This window comes from Aulonocara sp. 'chitande type north' Nkhata Bay, linkage group LG13 (assembly GCF_057382095.1).
Source record: "Aulonocara sp. 'chitande type north' Nkhata Bay isolate Kocher_YH1m ecotype deep benthic linkage group LG13, A_spYH_male_GT1.1, whole genome shotgun sequence".
NCBI lineage: Eukaryota > Metazoa > Chordata > Actinopteri > Cichliformes > Cichlidae > Aulonocara > Aulonocara sp. 'chitande type north' Nkhata Bay.
The window spans coordinates 13,841,910-13,861,666 of record NC_141356.1 but is presented as its reverse complement, the minus strand read 5'-3'; the positions used below and the strand labels follow the sequence as shown (position 1 = coordinate 13,861,666).

General features: G+C 40.9%; 1 protein-coding gene across 2 annotated transcripts in view; it reads right to left on the bottom strand.

The window, feature by feature from the left end:
* gfra1a (gdnf family receptor alpha 1a) overlaps positions 1-19,757 on the bottom strand; it is a 112,596-nt gene that overhangs the window by 80,037 nt on the left and 12,802 nt on the right. Inside the window, exon 4 of one of the 2 annotated variants that reach the window (XM_086258785.1) lies at positions 11,537-11,707. The exons of the other annotated variant lie outside the window; for it this stretch is intronic. Coding sequence (XP_086114911.1) covers positions 11,537-11,707 — 171 coding nt within the window. The remainder of the gene's footprint in view (positions 1-11,536; positions 11,708-19,757) is intronic. 2 annotated transcript variants of the gene reach the window in all.

The window sequence follows — 19,757 nt, the reverse complement described above, 5'->3', positions numbered from 1 at the left end:
CACACAAACACCTGCACACACACACGCCCATGATGCACATTAGCACGTTTGGCTGTGCAACTCTCATGCTGGTCCAATTGCACAGTATGTCCCTTTCACCTCTCCCTCCCTCTGGCTGGACGGTGATAAGTACCCTGCTCTCAGGCAATGCAAAGCTGTGAATAATGGATGAAGTACAAGTTGCGAGTGACCACAGCAGAGCGCTCACATGACAGACACAATGACAGACATGGCAGGGACAGCAGGCATCTGTCTTTTTCAGCGCCTCTTCTCCCCCATGTCTGTGTCCATTTGCCACTTTCTTTATCTCCATGTTTATTAGAACAAATCAGCAGGATAATACTTCTCTTTTTATTTCAAAATAACATGATTCAGACTTCTGAAAAACTAATTTCACTCAGCAAGTTTTCTTGTCTGACAGCCTCCAGTGATTTGACCCGGGGTCGGCAAGCTTCACTGTTTGCTATCTCATTTGACCTTAAAACCACTCACACCATGTCTGTCTCAATTTATGAATAACGGCAGCATCAACACACATGCACAAACATCACCCTCCGTTCCCTTAAGGTGGTATGGTCATGCCAGCTCTAATTCTCATAATACTTTGTGTGCTTTATTTCAAGCTGTCCTGGAATGCTTTTTACCATTATAGTCTCTTTTAGCGTTCATGTGCACAAAGTACACACGCGTGCTTCAGCGCAACTCTGAGTCCGAACGCGAAGGAAGGGCAGTGCATGTGACATTTTGCGAGGTCTTTGAGGCTCGGTGCCAGTAACCTGTGGGGGTGGTGGTGGGTATCTCGCTCCCGCCTGGTTAGCTGACTGCCACGGTTACCTTCGGGGCTCACAACACGCTCAGTGACCTGTGCTGCTCTACTTGAGCAAATAACACAAGAGGGGGCGGGCGAGCAGAGGAGCTGAAGAAGATCTTTAGTAAACACCACATTATAATGTCATGTAACTGACCCAGCCCTGTTTTGTAATTTCGCCTAATGAAGTTTGTGGGTTTGTTGGTTTTCTCAAACCTCTTTAAATATGCACTGTTCCAACAGTCGGGTATTTATCTTCCTGTAGCCGCGGACTCTGCCTGATGAATTGCTCATCTTTATATTCAATCATTTTTGCATCAAATAAACAAGCAGGAAGAGAACTAACTATCTTTTACTCAGGCCAGATGCTTGGATACAACTACAGACTTTATCCAAACACATGTTATTTTGATTTGATGTAAATTTGTAACATCCTGTGAGGCTCGACATGTGATTTGTCTTCATATGTAAGAAAGTTGGCCTCTTTTATATACCGTATTTCCCGGACTACAAAGCGCACCTGAATATTAGCCGCACAAGCTAAAATCAGGGGAAAATCCTGTTTTGTACATACATTAGCCGCACCTGACTAAAAGCCGCAGGTGTTTCAATGTTGACTTATCATATGTAAGAGAATATGCACAAAGGGAATTGTCAGGAAAGAGATGGCTGTTTGGAGACACACCCCTTTTATTAATATTTTGAAAAACAAGTTATGGGTACATATTTGCACATGTAGTACATAACAGTAACCTACAGCACACCAGAAAAATAGATTCGGACTACCTTTTAGGCTCAGGTGCAGTGACACGGCTTTAACAAGAAGAAAAGTCAGTCATTCACCATCTTTCTCTTCTTCCTGCGCTCTAAAACCACCAAAGTCCTCTTCTCCAATGTCGGAAACGAACAGGCTCAGGATGGCTTCGTCATCCACTCTCCGCTTCTCTCCTTCGTTGTCACTTTCAAAACCAAAGAAATCCTCGTTGTCAGTGTCAGAGTCGAACACCCTCAGAAGGGCCGTGGCGGTGTCCTCCTCTCCATCATGCAGCAGTCCAGCCCTTCAAAATCCGTTGGTGATCGTGGATGTTTTTGCACTTTTCCACGCTGTCAGAATCCACCGGTGGAGTTGAGCATAACTTGCTTTTCGCAAGTTTATCGCCGCTCGTCATCCACGCCTCCCGCTGAATGCGTAGCGCTACTTTGAAGTTTGTTTTTCGCGCTACTTCGTACGGCACTACGTTGCCTGGCGGACGGACATGTGACTAACATACCACTCTTGAACCCCGATCCTTCCGCCAGGCAACGTAGTGCCGTACAACAGCGGAACAAACAAAACAAATCGTCTTACGATATCACAAAAATCATGGACAATCTATAGAAAAGCCGCACCTGACTAAAAGCCGCAGGGTTCAAAGCTTGTGCAAAAAGTAGCGGCTTATAGCCCGACAATTACGGTAAACAGAACATGTAAACATGAAAACTCAGACGTAAGTCCTTTTCAAACTCCATGCCAATACTATACGCTTTTTTTTTTTTCACCTACTCTTATACTGCCATTCACACTGACCACTTTATTTCACTGGATGAATTGACAACATGTATTTTTTCAAAACAAACTGGATTTTTAAAAATTATTTGGATATGAAATAAACTGATCTGACATTCAGACCATTATGTTTGGCAACAAGTGCGCTTGTAACTCAAAACCTGCACCGGTATGAATATGCAAGAACACGGCTAGATGCTGCTTCTGGTCAATCAGCTTTCTGAAATTATTGCTCTGCCTCCTCAAACGTGGTCCTAACTCAAAACGCCGATGGCAAAATGCCTCAGGTACACCAGTTTCTCTTGCAGGTTAAAAGATGTAACCTGTAATATGTACGACTTGACAATTGATCAACTAACCCAGTATTTAATTTTATGAGGTTATAATCCTCAGATTTAGCATCTTGCTTGGCTCTTTTCATTAGCTGTAATCTTACACCCACTGGCCAGAGCAATGTCAAAACTGTTTTACTGACGATCAGAAATGATCAAAACTGTGACAACATTAACATGTGAATAAGGTCTGGGTGTGGTTCACAGTGTTGTCATATTGGTTTCTTGCTCTTTAATTCGAGTTAATCTTAGTTGGCCTTTTTCAGGTTGTTTGATTAAATTCTCAAATTCACAATATATCATATACTGAATTGTACCTGATATTTTGACAGTGGGCATCTCAGTCGAAACAGACGTTTACATTACAGCAATTATTTAGGAAAACGTTTAATATGACACAACATCCACATTAAAAGATGCATTTTTTTCCTTTCCCTTACGCATTTGTTTTATACAGAGTGTATTTTCTTGGAATGTGCAATAAGTTTGCTCATATGCTAATCTCAAGCATTTAACACCATTACACAGCAAAACAATAGATTTACCTTGGAGCTCTGTTTCTAATTAATCATCAGTATTTATATTAAGGCTGTAAAAACTGTGCAAAGTCTGTAAGAATGGAACCAGAGGATAAACACTCTGGGCGTGGCCCATCGTAAGCTCCTCTGAGTAAGAACGCTGATTTAAAATAAGCTCTCTCTTTCAGACAGTTATGACTCATTGGTTTGGGAGGAGATTTTAGGCTTTCTCGTTAAATGATAATAGCTCATCCTAAAGAGTGCGCGCCGGTGGCCAAATCTCCCGAGACGACAAAGCTACAAGATGATGACAGTGTGTTCTGTGTGGTAGAGAGGATCGTGAAAAATTCCCCTAGTGTGCTCACACAAATCAGTGTTTTGTTTTTCAAAACTTGAGGAAAAGGATAGCACTGTATTAGAGAGAGTGGTGATCATTGCTCCAATCACAAAGTCAAGGTAAAACACTGCAATGTTAAACACTTCAAGTTGTCTGAAACTGACTGAAAGTCGAGCTTAAACCACTGAAAGAATAGACTGATGTTGAGAGCCACTTTCTCAAAATTGGACTCATATACCAGCGAGAATGTCTAAAACTGCACAACTCAACCTCTTTTGGTGATGTGTTTTTTTGCAAAAGAAACCCTCTCATATCGCTTTCGGTGAAGTTGAACAGTTCGCAGCATAAGCATTCTGACCTGCCTGAAAAGAACAAGAACAAAAAGGCCCAGAGTGAAGTTGCTAGCCGACGGCTGTGTTTTGAATCTGACACTTGGCTGCTCTTCACATGACAGCATTTGGGGACAAGAAAGAAATCCTCAAGGTGGTTGATGCAGTGAAACACTGGTGTCATGCATCCAAATGGTTGCATCACTAAACCACCTTTTCACATTCAGTTAAAAGTGTGGTGTGGTTAGAAAGTCTTCACTGAGATGACACTTTTGAACTCTGAGCTGATCTAATCTAATGGCAGGCCTGATTGTGACATTTAAGGTTGTCTGACATACATTTTTAATGATAATCTTTTAATGTTTGATATCAGAGCAGCTGGTCTCCCTTGGGCTAACATACCCAGCTGTCTTACTGAGGGCAATATTTATGTTTAATCTATTTTTTTACCATGCTGTTTTTGTTGCTTAATTTCTTCTTTGTCATTTAATTTCTTTAAGCCGTTATACCTCATTAATCCATTTTTCAAAGACTAATGATGAAATGGAGGGACAGTTTACACAGTACGGCCTTCTTTGTCAAAGGCATGTATAAAAATTAAAACTAAAGTAACCAAGTCATGTTTGACTTGAAACAACTGTGTCTTACAGGAGAAATGAAAAGTCAGTTCACAAAGTCCGTTTATTTCTCCTTTTCAAATCCTCGCTGCAGGACCATAAACGACAATTAACACCTGAGATGATGAATCTTTTTAAATGACAATTTTGGAGAAACGGTATTTACAGTTAAGCCCTCAGCCGCATCCATATTCCTGTCAGAGAACAGAGGGATTGAAGTTTTTAATTAATCTGAACACCAGCATCCCTGAGGATGCACAGACATAAATACTCACTCTGTCTGTCTCTCACACACACACACACACAGACACACACACACACACACACACACACACACACACACACAGAGAGAGTATAAACCTTTGCATACACGTCTCTCTGAGACACTTTGTCAAAGTAAAAGTGTCTAAAGAATGAGATGGAGCAGTTGTGCCCATTTGAAAGTGCTACAAAGCTGTGAGACACAGTTAAGAAATGTACATACATTTACATCATCTTCAGTCGGGGAACACATCATCTATTGTTTGATGACTCTGGGCATGCAGCCCGATATTTTAGAGCTTCTGCTGTTCTCACCAGATATATGGGCCAAGACTTCCTGTCCCATGCACTGATCAGTGTTTACAAAAACGTAGAAATGTATGAAAAAGCTAAATTATAGTCAGGCAATAGCCAGTAGCCATAGACACAGACCGAGAACCGCAGCTGTGTAAAACAACAGCCAAGCAATCGCCCAATCAAGAGCAACCAGACGTTCCAATATTTCCTGTGTTTGTTATCTTAACTTCACCGTCCGCAAGATCTCTCAAATCTATGTCTGAGAAAGGGGGTTTATTGAATAGTTTCTTATGCGTGACATTAGAGCTGGGCGATAGAACGATAACGATATGTATCGCGATATAACTTTTACTCGATAGAGAAATTAAGCTATCGCGATAGACTTCGCCGCTCTTGTCCTCAAAAAAAAAAAAAAAAAAAAAAAAAAAAAAAGGTCAGCCAATCCAAATTAAGTAGCGCAGAGCCGAACCAATCACAGCCGCAGCGTCACGTCGCGTGACTTGTTACGTACAGCACAAGTGCCAAGCCACACGTGTGTTTGTTTGGGAAGCAGCCAGCGGGTAATGGAGCCAGCGCGTAATGGAGGAAATGAGTGTGCCGACTAGAAAAATCAACCGAGCGTGACCGAAGAGAAAACAGATGATGGTTGCAATGCCGGAGAGATTGTCGAACGGAAGAGCCATAGAAGTTCCGTAGTGTGAAGGTATTTCGGCTATTTCAAGTCTGACAAAAAAATAGAGTAGCGTGCACTGTAAATTGTGCCGAAAGCAAGTCTGGAAATACAATAAACTGGTGCATGCGTCACACTGTGCGCCACGTTATTGTTTCGGTGAAATGAATTTCTACAATACTGTTAATTCTACTCTCTGCAGTGTTTAAATGCTTACATATACACACAGTTACTGTCCCTCCACACATACACTCGGTTCTGCTTCTGTGCCCCAGCTTTGTTTACTTTTTCCCACCGAGGCTTCTAGACTTCTGATTGGCCAACATTTCTGCACGGTTAGGAATCTAGCGCCACCTGCTGCTTTGGCATGTTCATAGCAGCGTTTTCCTTCATTTCTGCCTTTATGTGTGGACGGGATTATTTTTAAAACGAAAACGGAAAATCTCCGTTTTCAAAAATACCCGTGTACGTGTGGACGTAGCCTCAGTCTCTGACTGGAAGCGCTAATTCGTCATTCGGCTTTTGTCAGACTAAAGTAACTGTTAAAACTGTTTGAAAAGCTAAGCTATACAACAAGGAGAGATTGAGAATTTCCTTTTAGTTCTCAGTTTATTTGATATTGACAAAGGTTAGTCAGTTTTGTCTGTTCTTCTGTAAAACAAACTAAGATTTATTTTTAGAATTAATATTTTGTTTCTAAGTGGAATTGACAATTTAGTCTGTTTCGTTTGTTCTATTTTGAAACTTAAACGCTTTAGCGGCTGCCTTTTGTGTAGTTTGCAATATTTGCCTTTATCTATCTGAAAAAGTCTCATGTTCCTTAAGTACATCTACCCTGTTGAACTTATTATGGGAAATAAATATTTAAATAAAAACAAGCTGCTGATTATTTCACATTTTACTTGTGAGCAACGGCACATTTAAATCTTACAAATATAGTTATTTGGCTTATATCGTGATAGATATCGTTATCGCCTGAAATGAAAAAAACATATCGTGATATGAAAAAATCTCATATCGCCCAGCTCTACGTGACATTAAAAACATACGATCTGGCTCCAAATCCTCATCAAACAAACCTTTCGTCTACGAGAGGATAAACCCTCACTCAGCGTGGCCACACACGACACATGGGTGCAGCCCAGTCAGCCAGTGAAATCTGCCTCCTTAATGATGCTGGTGACATTTGTGCATTTAGCCTGTGCGATAACGCCGTGCGGATTGTGATTGTGATGGCTTCTTGCAGAGGTGGGACCAAGTCATTGTTTTGCAAGTCTCAAGTAAGTCTCAAGTCTTTATCCTCAAGTCTCAAGTCAAGTCTCAAGTAATGTCAGGCAAGTCAGAGTCGAGTCTCAAGTCACTGGTGTAAAAGTCCGAGTCAAGTCACAAGTCTGAAACTTTGAATTTCAAGTCCTTTCGAGTCTTTAAAAAAAAAAAAAAAAAAAAAAACGAAAAAATAATGTTGCAGTTATATGCTAAATGTAAATATTAGACCATGTAATTTTAAAATCTGTGTTTTTCTCAACACATGACAAAATAGTGAACTTAGAAAATATACACAAATTGTGAAATTGCACCTCTTTAAAATGCAGCTCAATTAAACCTAGCTCCAAGAATAATTTTCACCGACAGTTCTGAGATAAGCTGCATGTCATTCTTGGATGCGGTTGTAGGACCGGCTTTAAAATCGCATGACAAAAATATCATACACATTTAAAAAAAAACTGTATCACCAACATAGCCTGGACAACATTTGCTAGTTAGATGAAGTCAGCTATCTCATCTTAGCATATTTATATGCATATTTATAATTATACGGTTCTTGGAGTGAGTGCATACACTCATGAAGTTTAGTAACTTCCGGTCACTGCAACAAGCCCAGGTACAGTTTACCGACAGATGGGTGCAGGACCTTGAAACGCACCGTGTCGAACGAAAGACCATCGTACGTATCATAAGTTTACCAGTCTCACAAATCGTCGTCATAAATATACATTCCTTAACCGTTTATTAATAGGACCTTTGAGCTCAACGGTAATTAATTAGTAGTGGAAATAATTTCTGGTAGCATCACAGAAATGTAGCAGTGACAACAATATTGTATGCTGTAATCGTACTGGGCAATTAGTGATACAAAAAACCTGTTTTATCCTGTGTATAAAAGCATATGTTTTTGTCAATGTACCATAATAACAGAAGCGAAACGCAATATTGTGTCAGGACAATTCACTATTTATGCACAATAAATAAAGGAGCATAGCGCGACAATTTCTGTTCAGCGCCAGACTTGCTTGTAACCTATATCACCAATTATGTTATGAAAATGACGTATTAACTACTAAAAAACACTGACCTTCGTGTAAATGCTTGGAGCAGACTAACCTGTGAGCTGGAGTGTTCTGGGACGTTATATTTGATCTTTGAATGGCTGCAATCCAGGCCATCCGTCGCATCTTTGTTACTTCGGAAACATGGCTTGAACAATTTCTCTTCAACGACGTAATCCGATAACAACCGATCTCTTTACCCGTCGGCTTCCCGTGGCTGTCATGCGACCGGCTATTGCAGTTAATAATACAACGGCTTCTTGACATTTTTGTGTTTCTTTTTATCGCTGTATAACTGATTTTAATTGAAAGCCTGCGTGCGCTAGTACCTCTTGCCACGAGTTCCCAGAATCCTTTGCGGTTCTACCCGTGAATGACGTCACATTTTCAATCTCCATATAATATGCATGTTAAATTTTATATTTGGGGTAAAATATCAAGTCTTTTCAAGTAAACCGGTTCAAGTCCAATTCAAGTCCCAAGTCATTGGTGTAAAAGTCCAAGTCAAGTCACAAGTCTTAGAACATTTTTTCAAGTCAAGTCTAAAGTCATAAAATTAATGACTCGAGTCTGACTCGAGTCCAAGTCATGTGACTCGAGTCCACACCTCTGGCTTCTTGTAACCCTAATGCAAAGTTTGATCATTTACGAACACAGTTTGACATCTTTATGTAAAAAATCCATAGAAAATAAACAAAGATAAATATATGAAGTATAGTTTTTGTTTTAAAAACTTAACAAACAAAAAACAAAACCCTGGTTTTCACATGTAGCATCACAAATGTTCTCCTGCTTTTGCTCTTCACATGGATTGTTTACTGGCATGCAACCAAAGCCCACTTAAACATGATTGGTCAGTACCCATTACTACTGACCACTCAATAAGTTCATTACAAACTGAACAAATGGTAAATGGTAAATGGCCTGTATTTATATAGTGCTTTACTAGTCCCTAAGGACCCCAAAGCGCTTTACACATCCAGTCATCCACCCATTCACACACACATTCACAAACTGGTGATGGCAAGCTACACTGTCGCCACAGCCACCCTGGGGCGCACTGACAGAGGCGAGGCTGCCGGACACTGGCGCCACCGGGCCCTCTGACCACCATAAGAACAACAAACTACAACCATAAAGCTTTTAGAACTATTTTGATGTACACATAGCTGAATATGCAACAAAAGTATTTATACAGAGAGCCACCTTTTTTCTGAGCATTTCGTTATATTAGTGCTACTGAAGTCGGGGTGCCAGCACTGGGCCCCAGAAAGACTCCAATCCAGCTCACGGGATGGCTTTAGAAAAGTCATTAAGGAATAGATGACAGTCTGATTTTTCACCATCTACAATAGAAATGTCTATATTTTAAAGTTGGTCCATATCGTTAAAAAAAAAAAAAAAAAAAGAATGGGGAAAAAAATCATGCAAAAACATTATTTACTTAGTTTCATTATTACAAAACATTTTTGGCTGTTACTTTTTCTGTAATTTTACACTTTTATTGGTCACAGTTTAGTCCCAAAGTGCTGTGCTGACAGATTTCTTCCATTTACTATACAAGGATTTATTTACCATGTAGAAAAACAGACATGCTGTTACCACGCATTGACTCCCTCAGTTAAATTCCTTAAAACACTGACAGAAAGGGGAGTTTCACTGGTCTTCACAATGTAAAATGACTTTGACATCCATGCTCTATAGTGTCTCTTTTAGCAGAGCATGAACAATGCCATGGAACTAGCAGCTTCCTTCAGTGTACTCTGTAGTCAAGCAGAACTCTTACGTGTTAACATCTTCCTCCAAGTTTGCTCCTATGCTGAGACCTCTTTACAAAAGTAAGAGTTCTCATGTGTGTGTGTCGGCTTACTTGACCAGTGCAGCTCATTGTGATTCTAGCTGTAGGGCTGTATTTTAAGGTCAGATGCTGAAGCACAGATTAAGAGGGAAAAACAGACAAACTTTACTCAAGGCTGAAAAACAATTCTAAACACTGCAAAAAATGTAACACAGTGTGAATTATGTATAATAACGTGAATTACTCAACATGGCTTAACAAGTTACCACTCTGGTCATTTACTTCTTTCAGCCTGGTGATGTTGCAGTTCTGCATCTCATGCAGACATTCATTTTTCTGTTACAAAGGAAACAAGTCAGGAAGCTCTCAAATGCAGACACAGGTAGCACTTCACTGCTCATTCAAATGTCGTACTTCTCTTAATGCGTGCATAAAAGCCAGTGGACTGAAAAGTCCTGCTGAAATCAGGAGAGGAAAGAGGAGAGAGAGAAGATGCATACTGCCCCTGAGGTTTTAGTCAGAACACACAATTCAGCATGATTCAGCCTCATTCAGCTCGTTGCCGTTATCCCCCTACAGCAAGACTTGGAGCGGGTATGTGTATTTGCCAGTGAGTGTACGTCTCTGGTTAGTTGTGCAAGCACACAGATGTGCACCCACACGTGATGGTGTCAGTAATAAATGATCATGATTTCCAGTCCAGCCAGACAATCTATTAGCATGACACGTGGCTATATTTGTGAGTACATATGCACTCCGGGTGGATATTTACTCCAAAATGCGGTGAATTGCAAATTCGTTCTTAGCAAAGTAACTTTTCAGCAGGCTCTGATGCAAAATGAAATATTTCGCATATACATTGGCGCTGCCTGCAATAAGCCGTTTTAGGCCATAAAACTAATGTAGCAGTCACAGACATTGACTGCCCTCTAAAATGGAAATTCATAAGCCAAAATGGCACAGTGGGAATATCAAAATATGACACATCCTCTTCTTCTTTCAGCCCTCCCACTTCTCACTGGCTTCTGCCACCTCCCCATCCCTACCCATATCTTCTCCTGGGTTTTCCATCTGTTGTGGAAGTTCTTCTGAAGGACATGTCAGCTCTTCCTGACACAGCTGACTAAGCAGAGAGACGGACAGACTGGACTGACACCTCTCTCATATGGTCCCGAGTGAATTCTATAACTGGCATAATCACTCACCAGTGTGGATGAAATCAGTATTAATATCTTAAAGTCAATTTTCCTTGGATCTGTTAAGTCTCATATAACAGAGTAAAATTGATTATATTCTATTATATTTTTACATTAAATAAAAATACGAACTACGAGACACCGAGAACATCTTAGTTTTTGTTTGGTTTAGATATGGTTCCCTGTGGTAAGTGCAAAAAAACATTCAAACATGTAGTCTCATGGGTATACACAAAGATGACATTTAATAATTTGCAAAATGAGGCAAATCAAGAGTGATGTAATGTAGTCAGGCTCCCGTAATAAACTTAAACTACAATCAAATTTAGTTTTTTAAATATGAAACCTCATTAGATGACAGAAACCCTGAAGTTGTGCAACCACGACTGCTGCTGCTACTATTTTCACAGTGTTTTAACATCACAAACTGAAAACACTCTTACTTTATCTCTAGAAAACATCATGCATGATCAAACACACACACAACTCTATTTCATTACCCAGAATGGCCCAATTGGGATGAGCTCTCCTGTTTCTACTGGGATCCTGAAGTTCCGTGGAGGAAGGGCTCCCTCTGCCCAGAGCAGGCTCTCTGCCCTGGGAAAACCTGCCCTGGGTGCCCCCCCTGCCCAGAGCCGAAGTGGCAGAGGTGCTCCAAGGTTCCCCACCCTCTGTAAGAGATGTGCTTCATTCAGGACCACCAATCAACATCCATCAGGGTTCACAAAGGTCACAGGGAGGTCAAGATGATAAAAGGGAAGCTTACAGAGCAAAGGGAAAAGGAGAACAAGAACCAGAAGTGAGCATTCACATCATTCAGGGTGTTTTCTAGGTAGGAAGAAGGGGCACAAAGGAGCCAGGCGTCTTGTGATGCTAGGTTTTACAAAAGGAAGAAGTCTAGGACAGCTTAGTGTGCTACAGAAGAGAATAAGGAAAGAGGAACTGTAGCCTGTCACATCACTGAGGGAGTATAGTTCTTATCTGCAGGCAACAGAAAGAAGAAGCTCTTTAATCAAGGTAATCACAGCTGGTCCAGATGCTGCTCTGTACCTGCTCAGAGGGATCGCAGCAAGCTCCACGACTGACATCTATGTGACTAAGGAACAATTGGCTGGTTTTTACCCATACTACCAATCGACAAAGTGCACAGTTGTGTTGGTGGGGATCACTCTTTGGCTAACTTATAAATGAAGAGGTGTACATAAAACCAAATGAAATCAAACAATCACATTAGCCTGACAATTAAACAAGTCAAGAAAGGAAGAATCTGACACTGCCTGGAAAATTGGGGGCACGCAGTTATGGAGTTTTCGTTAGAGGAACGGTTGTGGATGAAACAAATGCAAATTTATGTATCAATGCCCTCATTTAACATCATGGAGAGCAAAGACTCAGACAGAACAAGAGCTCAGCTGGATGCTTGTCTGTGTGTGTATGGGTGCCAGCGGGTGCATGCATTCCCCAACATTTGTGTGCATGTGTGTGTGTGCGTGGGAGTGGGGGGGTGCACTCTCAGTTCTTGGTTATGTGTGTCTGTTTAAGGCTGTGTTTGCTTTTCAGGGATGCTGCTGTTCTGTGATCAAAAGGAGAAGCACAAAGGGAGAAAGGAGAGAGAAAAGGGGCAAAGCTATTATTCTCCAAAGACAGCTGTTTGTTAGTTAGAGACACAGCTTTAATCAGACGCGCTGTGGCTGTTGACAAACACGATCACAGGGGGGCGAGTGTAAATTCCTTTTCCAATTGACCAATGGGGAAATGAAAATGTGTACAGAGCGTGGAAAGGAAATTTGTACTGCCGTGCTACTCTGAAGCAAAAAGTTTAGTAGAAATAGAGACTTTAGACTATTGAGAAAAGATATCACTACACTACAGGTTTCACAGCTAGCTGAGAAGATGTGCATGATCATCACAACCAGCTTACTACTAATAAGTGCAACTACTGCAAGATGCAAACAGAATAAGATGACAATAATACTCAGGATTTGAAAAACAAAAAAGTAGGACCGTGACTTTTAATGAGTTTGCAAATTAAACCTCTCCAAATCAACTGTTGGACTGGTTTTGGAGAAAACACATACATACAGTGCAAATACTAAAGTAACACCAGTGGTTTCGTACAGTACAGTGTGATGCTGCCCTCCCTCAAAGATAAAAACAAAGAAAAGTCACCGCATAATTACTAAAATAATTCCTAAAAGCCATTCTTGGATTTAAACAAGTCCATAAGAGGTCAAACATTCCAAAGATTTTGAGCAATGGAAGCAGAATAACTTTACAAATCCACTCCTATAAAAGAATGAAATGGTATAGCTCATTGCAGTCCCATTTGCTTTGGGAGAGTATGAAATTCCATTAAGACACACCGACACAAGTGGAAGCCCTGACGGCTGGAGCCGAGGCGAGTTAATCCTGCGAGTTGACTGTGTGCAGCCGAGGGCTTAGAGCAGCAGCTTAACACAAGGCCGCAGCTTTGGCACACCTGCCAGTGGTCAGTCACGCCTCAGCCAGCTGAGCGAAACACAATGTGATTATAACACATCATTATTAACTACACTGTATTAAATCAATTTTATCCTGAACGATTTAAAACATTGTTTAAATGTATTTGAGCATGGTGAGTGACGCAATATTAAAGGTAGGAGCAGGCAACTCTGTGAGCGCTGATTTGGGGACACATTTAGGTTGAAATTGGCTTAAATTTTGGAAGAGTTTTAAAAGTATTTAAATGACTGAAAGTCAAAATAAGCCAGACTATAGACCATGAGAGGTATCCGACTCCTCTATGAAAAAGAATCTAGCTACACTCATTGAGCATTGGGTTGGGTAATTAATCACATTTGTAAAAATGAATAATTTTTGCATTTATTTTGCTAAAGAGTCTGCGTTTCATAATGAAGAGCACAGCGTTCCTTTACAACAGCGGGCTCTGTAAACTTACTAATTCTGTCACGATCTGGTACAGGGATTCAAACGCAGAGCGGTAAGGTATCGCCAAGGTGTAGTTTATTTACAGTGCCAGTGCAATATATGTACAGTGAAGGGATCCAAAACTCCGTGGGAATCACAGGGTAACTCGCTCACGTCTTCTTCGCTCACACTCACACACACGTTCCCGCAGCAGGGAGGTCGCAGGTCCCGGGGGGGGGGAGATCTGAGGCAGACGAGAAGGCAGGTCACCAACTAATCACAAATCACGAATATGAAGCACAAGAGCTGTGAGAACACTAACGTTAGGGGTACAATCATCCAGCGACGAGAGGATCTGTGTTCCAGCCTCAAATAGTGCTCCCGGTGATGATGGGTGAGTGTTGTCAGGTGTGTGTGTGGGCCAAGGGCAGGAGCCCACAGTGAGCTCCGCCCAGGCAGAGAGGGAGAGAACAGAAACAGCAATTGTAGCCTTGTGGGGCCGACCGGGCAGGCACGGAGACCATGACAAATTCTTTAGTTCAAGAGCAAAATTGGGACAGAGAAGACCAAGTCTTCCACTACGGATACAAATACCCAAGTGAAATTTGAAAAGTGGAGAACTTTTCTAAATCTTTAGGCATGTAGTATTAGGTTCAGAGAAATATATGCAATTTACACTTCCAGCAAGCAACATCTGCTCAAGTTTATTTTAACGTGTACTGTTATACGAGGCTAAAAAGGGTGTTCACGCTGCATAAAAGAGTCTTTCAACCCCCCCGCCCCACGCAACTCTTTCTTGAAAACTGATCTTTCCCAACTTGTGCAGTTTAAGCTATATTTTTGCAGTGCAATTTTTGCTTGCGAGTCTTGCTTGACTGGATGTGCACACATAGCCGTGTATAACAATCAGCGTAGGTGTCTGCTGCTGTGTATGTGAAAAGTTAATTGTCCATTTTTGCATGCAGTATAAAGCAGCAGCGGGAGGCAGACCTGGCACATGCTCCCACCCACTGATTTGAGCTGTCAACCACGTTTATTAACTATGATGAATCACCCCTCCACTTCACATCCAATCAAAGACCTCTCAGAGGGACTCAAATCTGGTCACCTTTAACTAAATGATTTTCTTGGCCCATGGTGCGGCAGCCAGCGATTAGACTGGCAACCTGATGATATGGCTGCTGTTAGAATTATTCTGCCAATAGCCCACAGCTGGATCAGTCATTTTTGAAACAGTGTGGTGAATTAAGTGGCCAGCTGACATGCCGCTGCACGGTTAGGAAAAAATTTAAAAAGCTTGCTTGGCATGTTAAAGCAAAAGATAAAGAGCTCTACATACTTGGAATATAAAGGTGTTCTCTTGACCTTGCCTTGAGGATTAAATCTGTACTGGGTTTCATCTCTGCTGCATAATATAGTACATTTTACAATATGAGCTGACAGGTACCACTGAATCAGAATAATCTTTCTTCCACAATGTAGAGGGATTTTCCGTGAGTCTTGCTTTTTCTCCCAAACCTCCCGAAATCCATCTATTTTTAACTAAACATGTATTTGCACATGTTATACTAAAAATGTCAGCAGCACAGGGAAGAGACAAGGTCAATGAAAACACAAACCCCCAACTGACCAAGTCCTTCTCCCAGATCAGAAAAGTAGACCTTGGCGTGGAACTGTACACCTTGAACGTCGCTGAAGGATAAAACCTTTGATCCGGGCCTGAACGGAAGAGCTGGGGCAGCAAAGACAGAGGGAACTGCACAAAAGGAGAGCGATCAATAGATTCTTGTAGACACGGCCTCAAGTTTCCAATCCAACACAATGCTGTATTGATTAGATTTCAAGGAACAGGGATCAGAATGTCAGCAGTGGATTTGGGAGTCTTTAAAAAAAACTACTGCGCAGAGGATGGAACAATAGTATATAATGAGGCACTTGCTTATGCACTGCAAACTAATAACATACTAGACCTGCAAGATAGTAGCACAAGAAGATGCACCAGAAACATGCCATGTCGGTGTAATACAGAGGGTTTTAAAAAGTACCAAGGACAGCAAAGGTCTTCCACTACATGCATCAGAGAACCAAACAAGGGAAGTTATTTTCTGCAAATATTAGAAGCACTGGATAGCCACTGTGCAGAGAAAGAGGAAACCATCATCATCTCAAAGCAAACAAACAGAAGCTGCAAGGTAATTGGAGTAACTGTGGTCTAAAGACAAATACTGTCTAAAAAGTTATTATAAATATATGCTGAAATGTTATCATTGAGTATCTCACTAATAACTTGTTCTAAGTCTTCCCATTAATCCCCATGTCATGCTGAGGTAAATGGCTAAAATAATTAGTAGTAGAGGTGACACGATATGACTTTTTTATGTCCGATGCCGATACCGATATCATAAATTTGGATATTGGCTAATACCGATATGAATCCGATATAGTGTGTTTTTTAATCAATAAAACTGTTTTTAATATCTTGCTGCATTTTGTATAAGTTCATACTCAAGTTTAAAAAAAAAAAAAAAACAAACAAAAAAAAAAAAAAAAACACTAAAGCTATTCTGTTACACCTGTATGCAAAACATACACTGCACCCAAAATATTTCATAGTTCAGCAACACTGATTAATCTAATAAACTTAAACCTACTCCATCCTCCTTATTCTGGTATTTTAAAGAGTAAGCAACCTAACTAATAGGGTTCCAAACTCCCAGCAAAATAAATAAATAAATAAATAAAAATAATAATAATAATAATAGGGAACCACCCTCCAACTCATGATGCTTAATCGACGTACTCAACTTTAATTTGATACAGTGTGGGGAAAAAAATGCACAGAAATCAATTATTTTTCAAGAATAATTAAATAGATTCAACATCTTTCTTCAACAGAATTGCAGACTGCACAGATGGTACCTTCCTAAAGGAAAAAGTAGTATAGCTTACTAGGGTATATTAGACTTAACAGTTACCATATACAGTAATGGACTTCTATACATTTTACATCAGATTAAAACTTTGGGTGTAAAATTCCGATAAAAGCTAGACATTTTAAATGAGAATAAGAAAGAAAAGTATGTCTTTGTGCCTCCTGCCTTTTCCCTGTTCATGCCCTATCGGCCCCCCTGGCTAAACTTTGCTAGACAGTTGCCAGCCATCAGCTACGTAGAAAAAGATCCTGGTGTAGAAAGTAATATTAAATAAATTCTAACAACAGATTATCAAGCTTAAACGTGCTGCTGTTGTTCAGCCACTGGTTTCCACTTTCTAGCACAAAGTGGGCCAAAAACAAACAAGAGAGACAGACTCGCGACAGAAAAGCCGATCAGCTGATCATTAATCAGTTTCATGATTGAAGTAGCAACAGGAGAGGGAGGGAGAGAGAGAGGCAGTCGCTCCATATATCGGTTGTTAAGCTAAACGCTGGAATGCTTTACAAACATTCAGAGATGAACTTACACACTTGCTTTACTTCTCTCTTGGATAACTTTCTCGGAGATGAAATGCCGGTTTGGTAGCGAGGCTCCAAATACTCAACCAGACCGCTGACAGGTCTCGCACACCACAGCCGCTCTATCACGTGAGCACACTGCTCCGACGTGCTATGGTTATGAGCCAAGTTACGCCATGTCGCAAGTTTTGTGAGGTGCTTTTTTGATATTTAATGGATCGGATTACATTTTTTTTTTTTTATTTCTCTCCGATATCCAATCCAGTAATTTAGGTCAGTATCAGACCGATACTGATACGTAATATCGGATTGGTCCATCTCTAATTAGAAGCATAATAACACCTTACACTTTTAGACCAAAAGAACACCTCATTGTATTTTAGAGATAAATGTAAATACAGCACTGATAATACATCTAAACTGAAATAAAGCTACACTTTAGTTGTTTTCAAGACATGCTAGCTTTGCTAGGATTCTGCTAAGGCATGCTGATTGGTCTTTAAGCATTTACAAAATGTACTTCATGGCACCCATTTAAAAATAGTAATTAGACAGAAACACTGCAGTTAAACTAAACCAGAAACTTAAATGTGTGTTTAATAAGCATCTGGTTGTGGAACTGAAGACAGCTGTTATAAGGAGGATGCCCGAAAACAAAATGACAGATGTTGTAAAGTGGTGTTACTATGACATTGTATCCATAAAATATTTTGACCGTTTCAATCCAAAAGCATGATGGACACTGCTGAAAAAAAAAGAAAAAGAAAAGAAAATGTTAATGCTATTAAATTTACATTTGGGGGGCTGCAATTCCATTGGGCCCTCTTCACCCAGGGTCATTATTTGTGGTACGGGGTTGTTATTGTTTGTATTTGTACTCAGCGATGCTTGTTTCCAGGTGGAGGCCGCCCATTGGTGGAGGAAGGAAAGCCAGTGTGCATGGTGCGGGTGCTGTACTCCTGCAGGAGGATGACCAGGGTATTGATCACCCCGTGTGTTACTTCTCAAGGAAATTCAATAAACATCAGGTGAATTATAGTACCATCGAGAAGGAAGCTTTAGCGTTACTCTTAGCCCTCCAACATTTTGAGGTGTATGTCAGTTCCAGCCCCGCTCCAACCGCTGTGTATACGGACCACAACCCCTTGGTTTTCCTCTCTCGCATGAGGAATAACAATCAGCGTCTCATGCGTTGGTCTTTGCTGCTGCAGGACTTTAATATTGACATCCATCATCTTAGAGGGGCTGATAATATTGTGGCCGATGCCCTATCCCGGGTGGAGACCTAGGTCTAGCATCTCTCTAATGAGATGCTTGATTTTAGGTGGGGGGGTGTTATGACCCAGGGTCATTATTTGTGGTACGGGGTTGTTATTGTTTGTATTTGTACTCAGCGATGCTTGTTTCCAGGTGGAGGCCGCCCATTGGTGGAGGAAGGAAAGAGGCCAGCTACAAAAGGGGTTGGACTGGGCCGGTGAGCAGACTTTTCCTGGTTCCCCGTGAGCTGTGTGGCTGGGGACCGTCGTGGCGTGTGACTGCACGGGGCTGCAATATTACTGTTGAAAAAGGGTTGTACCTGGGCTTGGTAGCTGTAGGGGTGGGAAGCCGTTTTCTTTTATTCCCCTCTTTTTTCCTGTTTCGGGTAGGGAGACAGGTTAGAGAATTGTATTTTGTTTTGGAATCGTGGGAGGTAAGTTAGCTCTGTTTTTCTTTCTAGTGTGTTTTGTTTGTTGTTTTGGCATCGCCCACCCTGAAGCTCGCTACCTGTTCAGTGAATAAATTAACCAAACTCGTCATTCTGCCGTGGTGTGTTTTTTTGTTTGTCGTTATTATGTATCGGGTTTATTTTTTTGTTGTGTTGCACCCCGGCTTCGGGCCGGTGTGTAACAATATGACAAAGTGCACCGTACTAAACATATCCGTAGAGCACGCTATTATCTGACACTAACTGGTACTAAAAAATTATTATTGCTTAGAAGCTCACTTGTAACATTAGTGATATAGTGTCGTATTTGCTACCACCAACAGACACACAACTTCAAACTTGAAGTCAGGCAGGCGCACAGGCCCTCCTCATTAATAGCTGAAGCAGTCGACTTTCATGTCACTAAACAACCCGTCAGGAGGAATTTTGAGACTTCAGTAGAGCTCTCTTATTTGAACAACACTGAAGTTTGAACATTTATCAAAAATGTTAATCTAGCCATTAGCTGCTTAATTATTAGCAATTACCACACAGACACAAAGCCAGCCTCAGGGAGTCACAAGCTAGCATAATTCATAGAGGCAACACCAAGTTAAAACATGTGGATCTGTTCCCTGTGGAATAGGAGCAGCTAAAAGTACCTTTATCTGCTAGC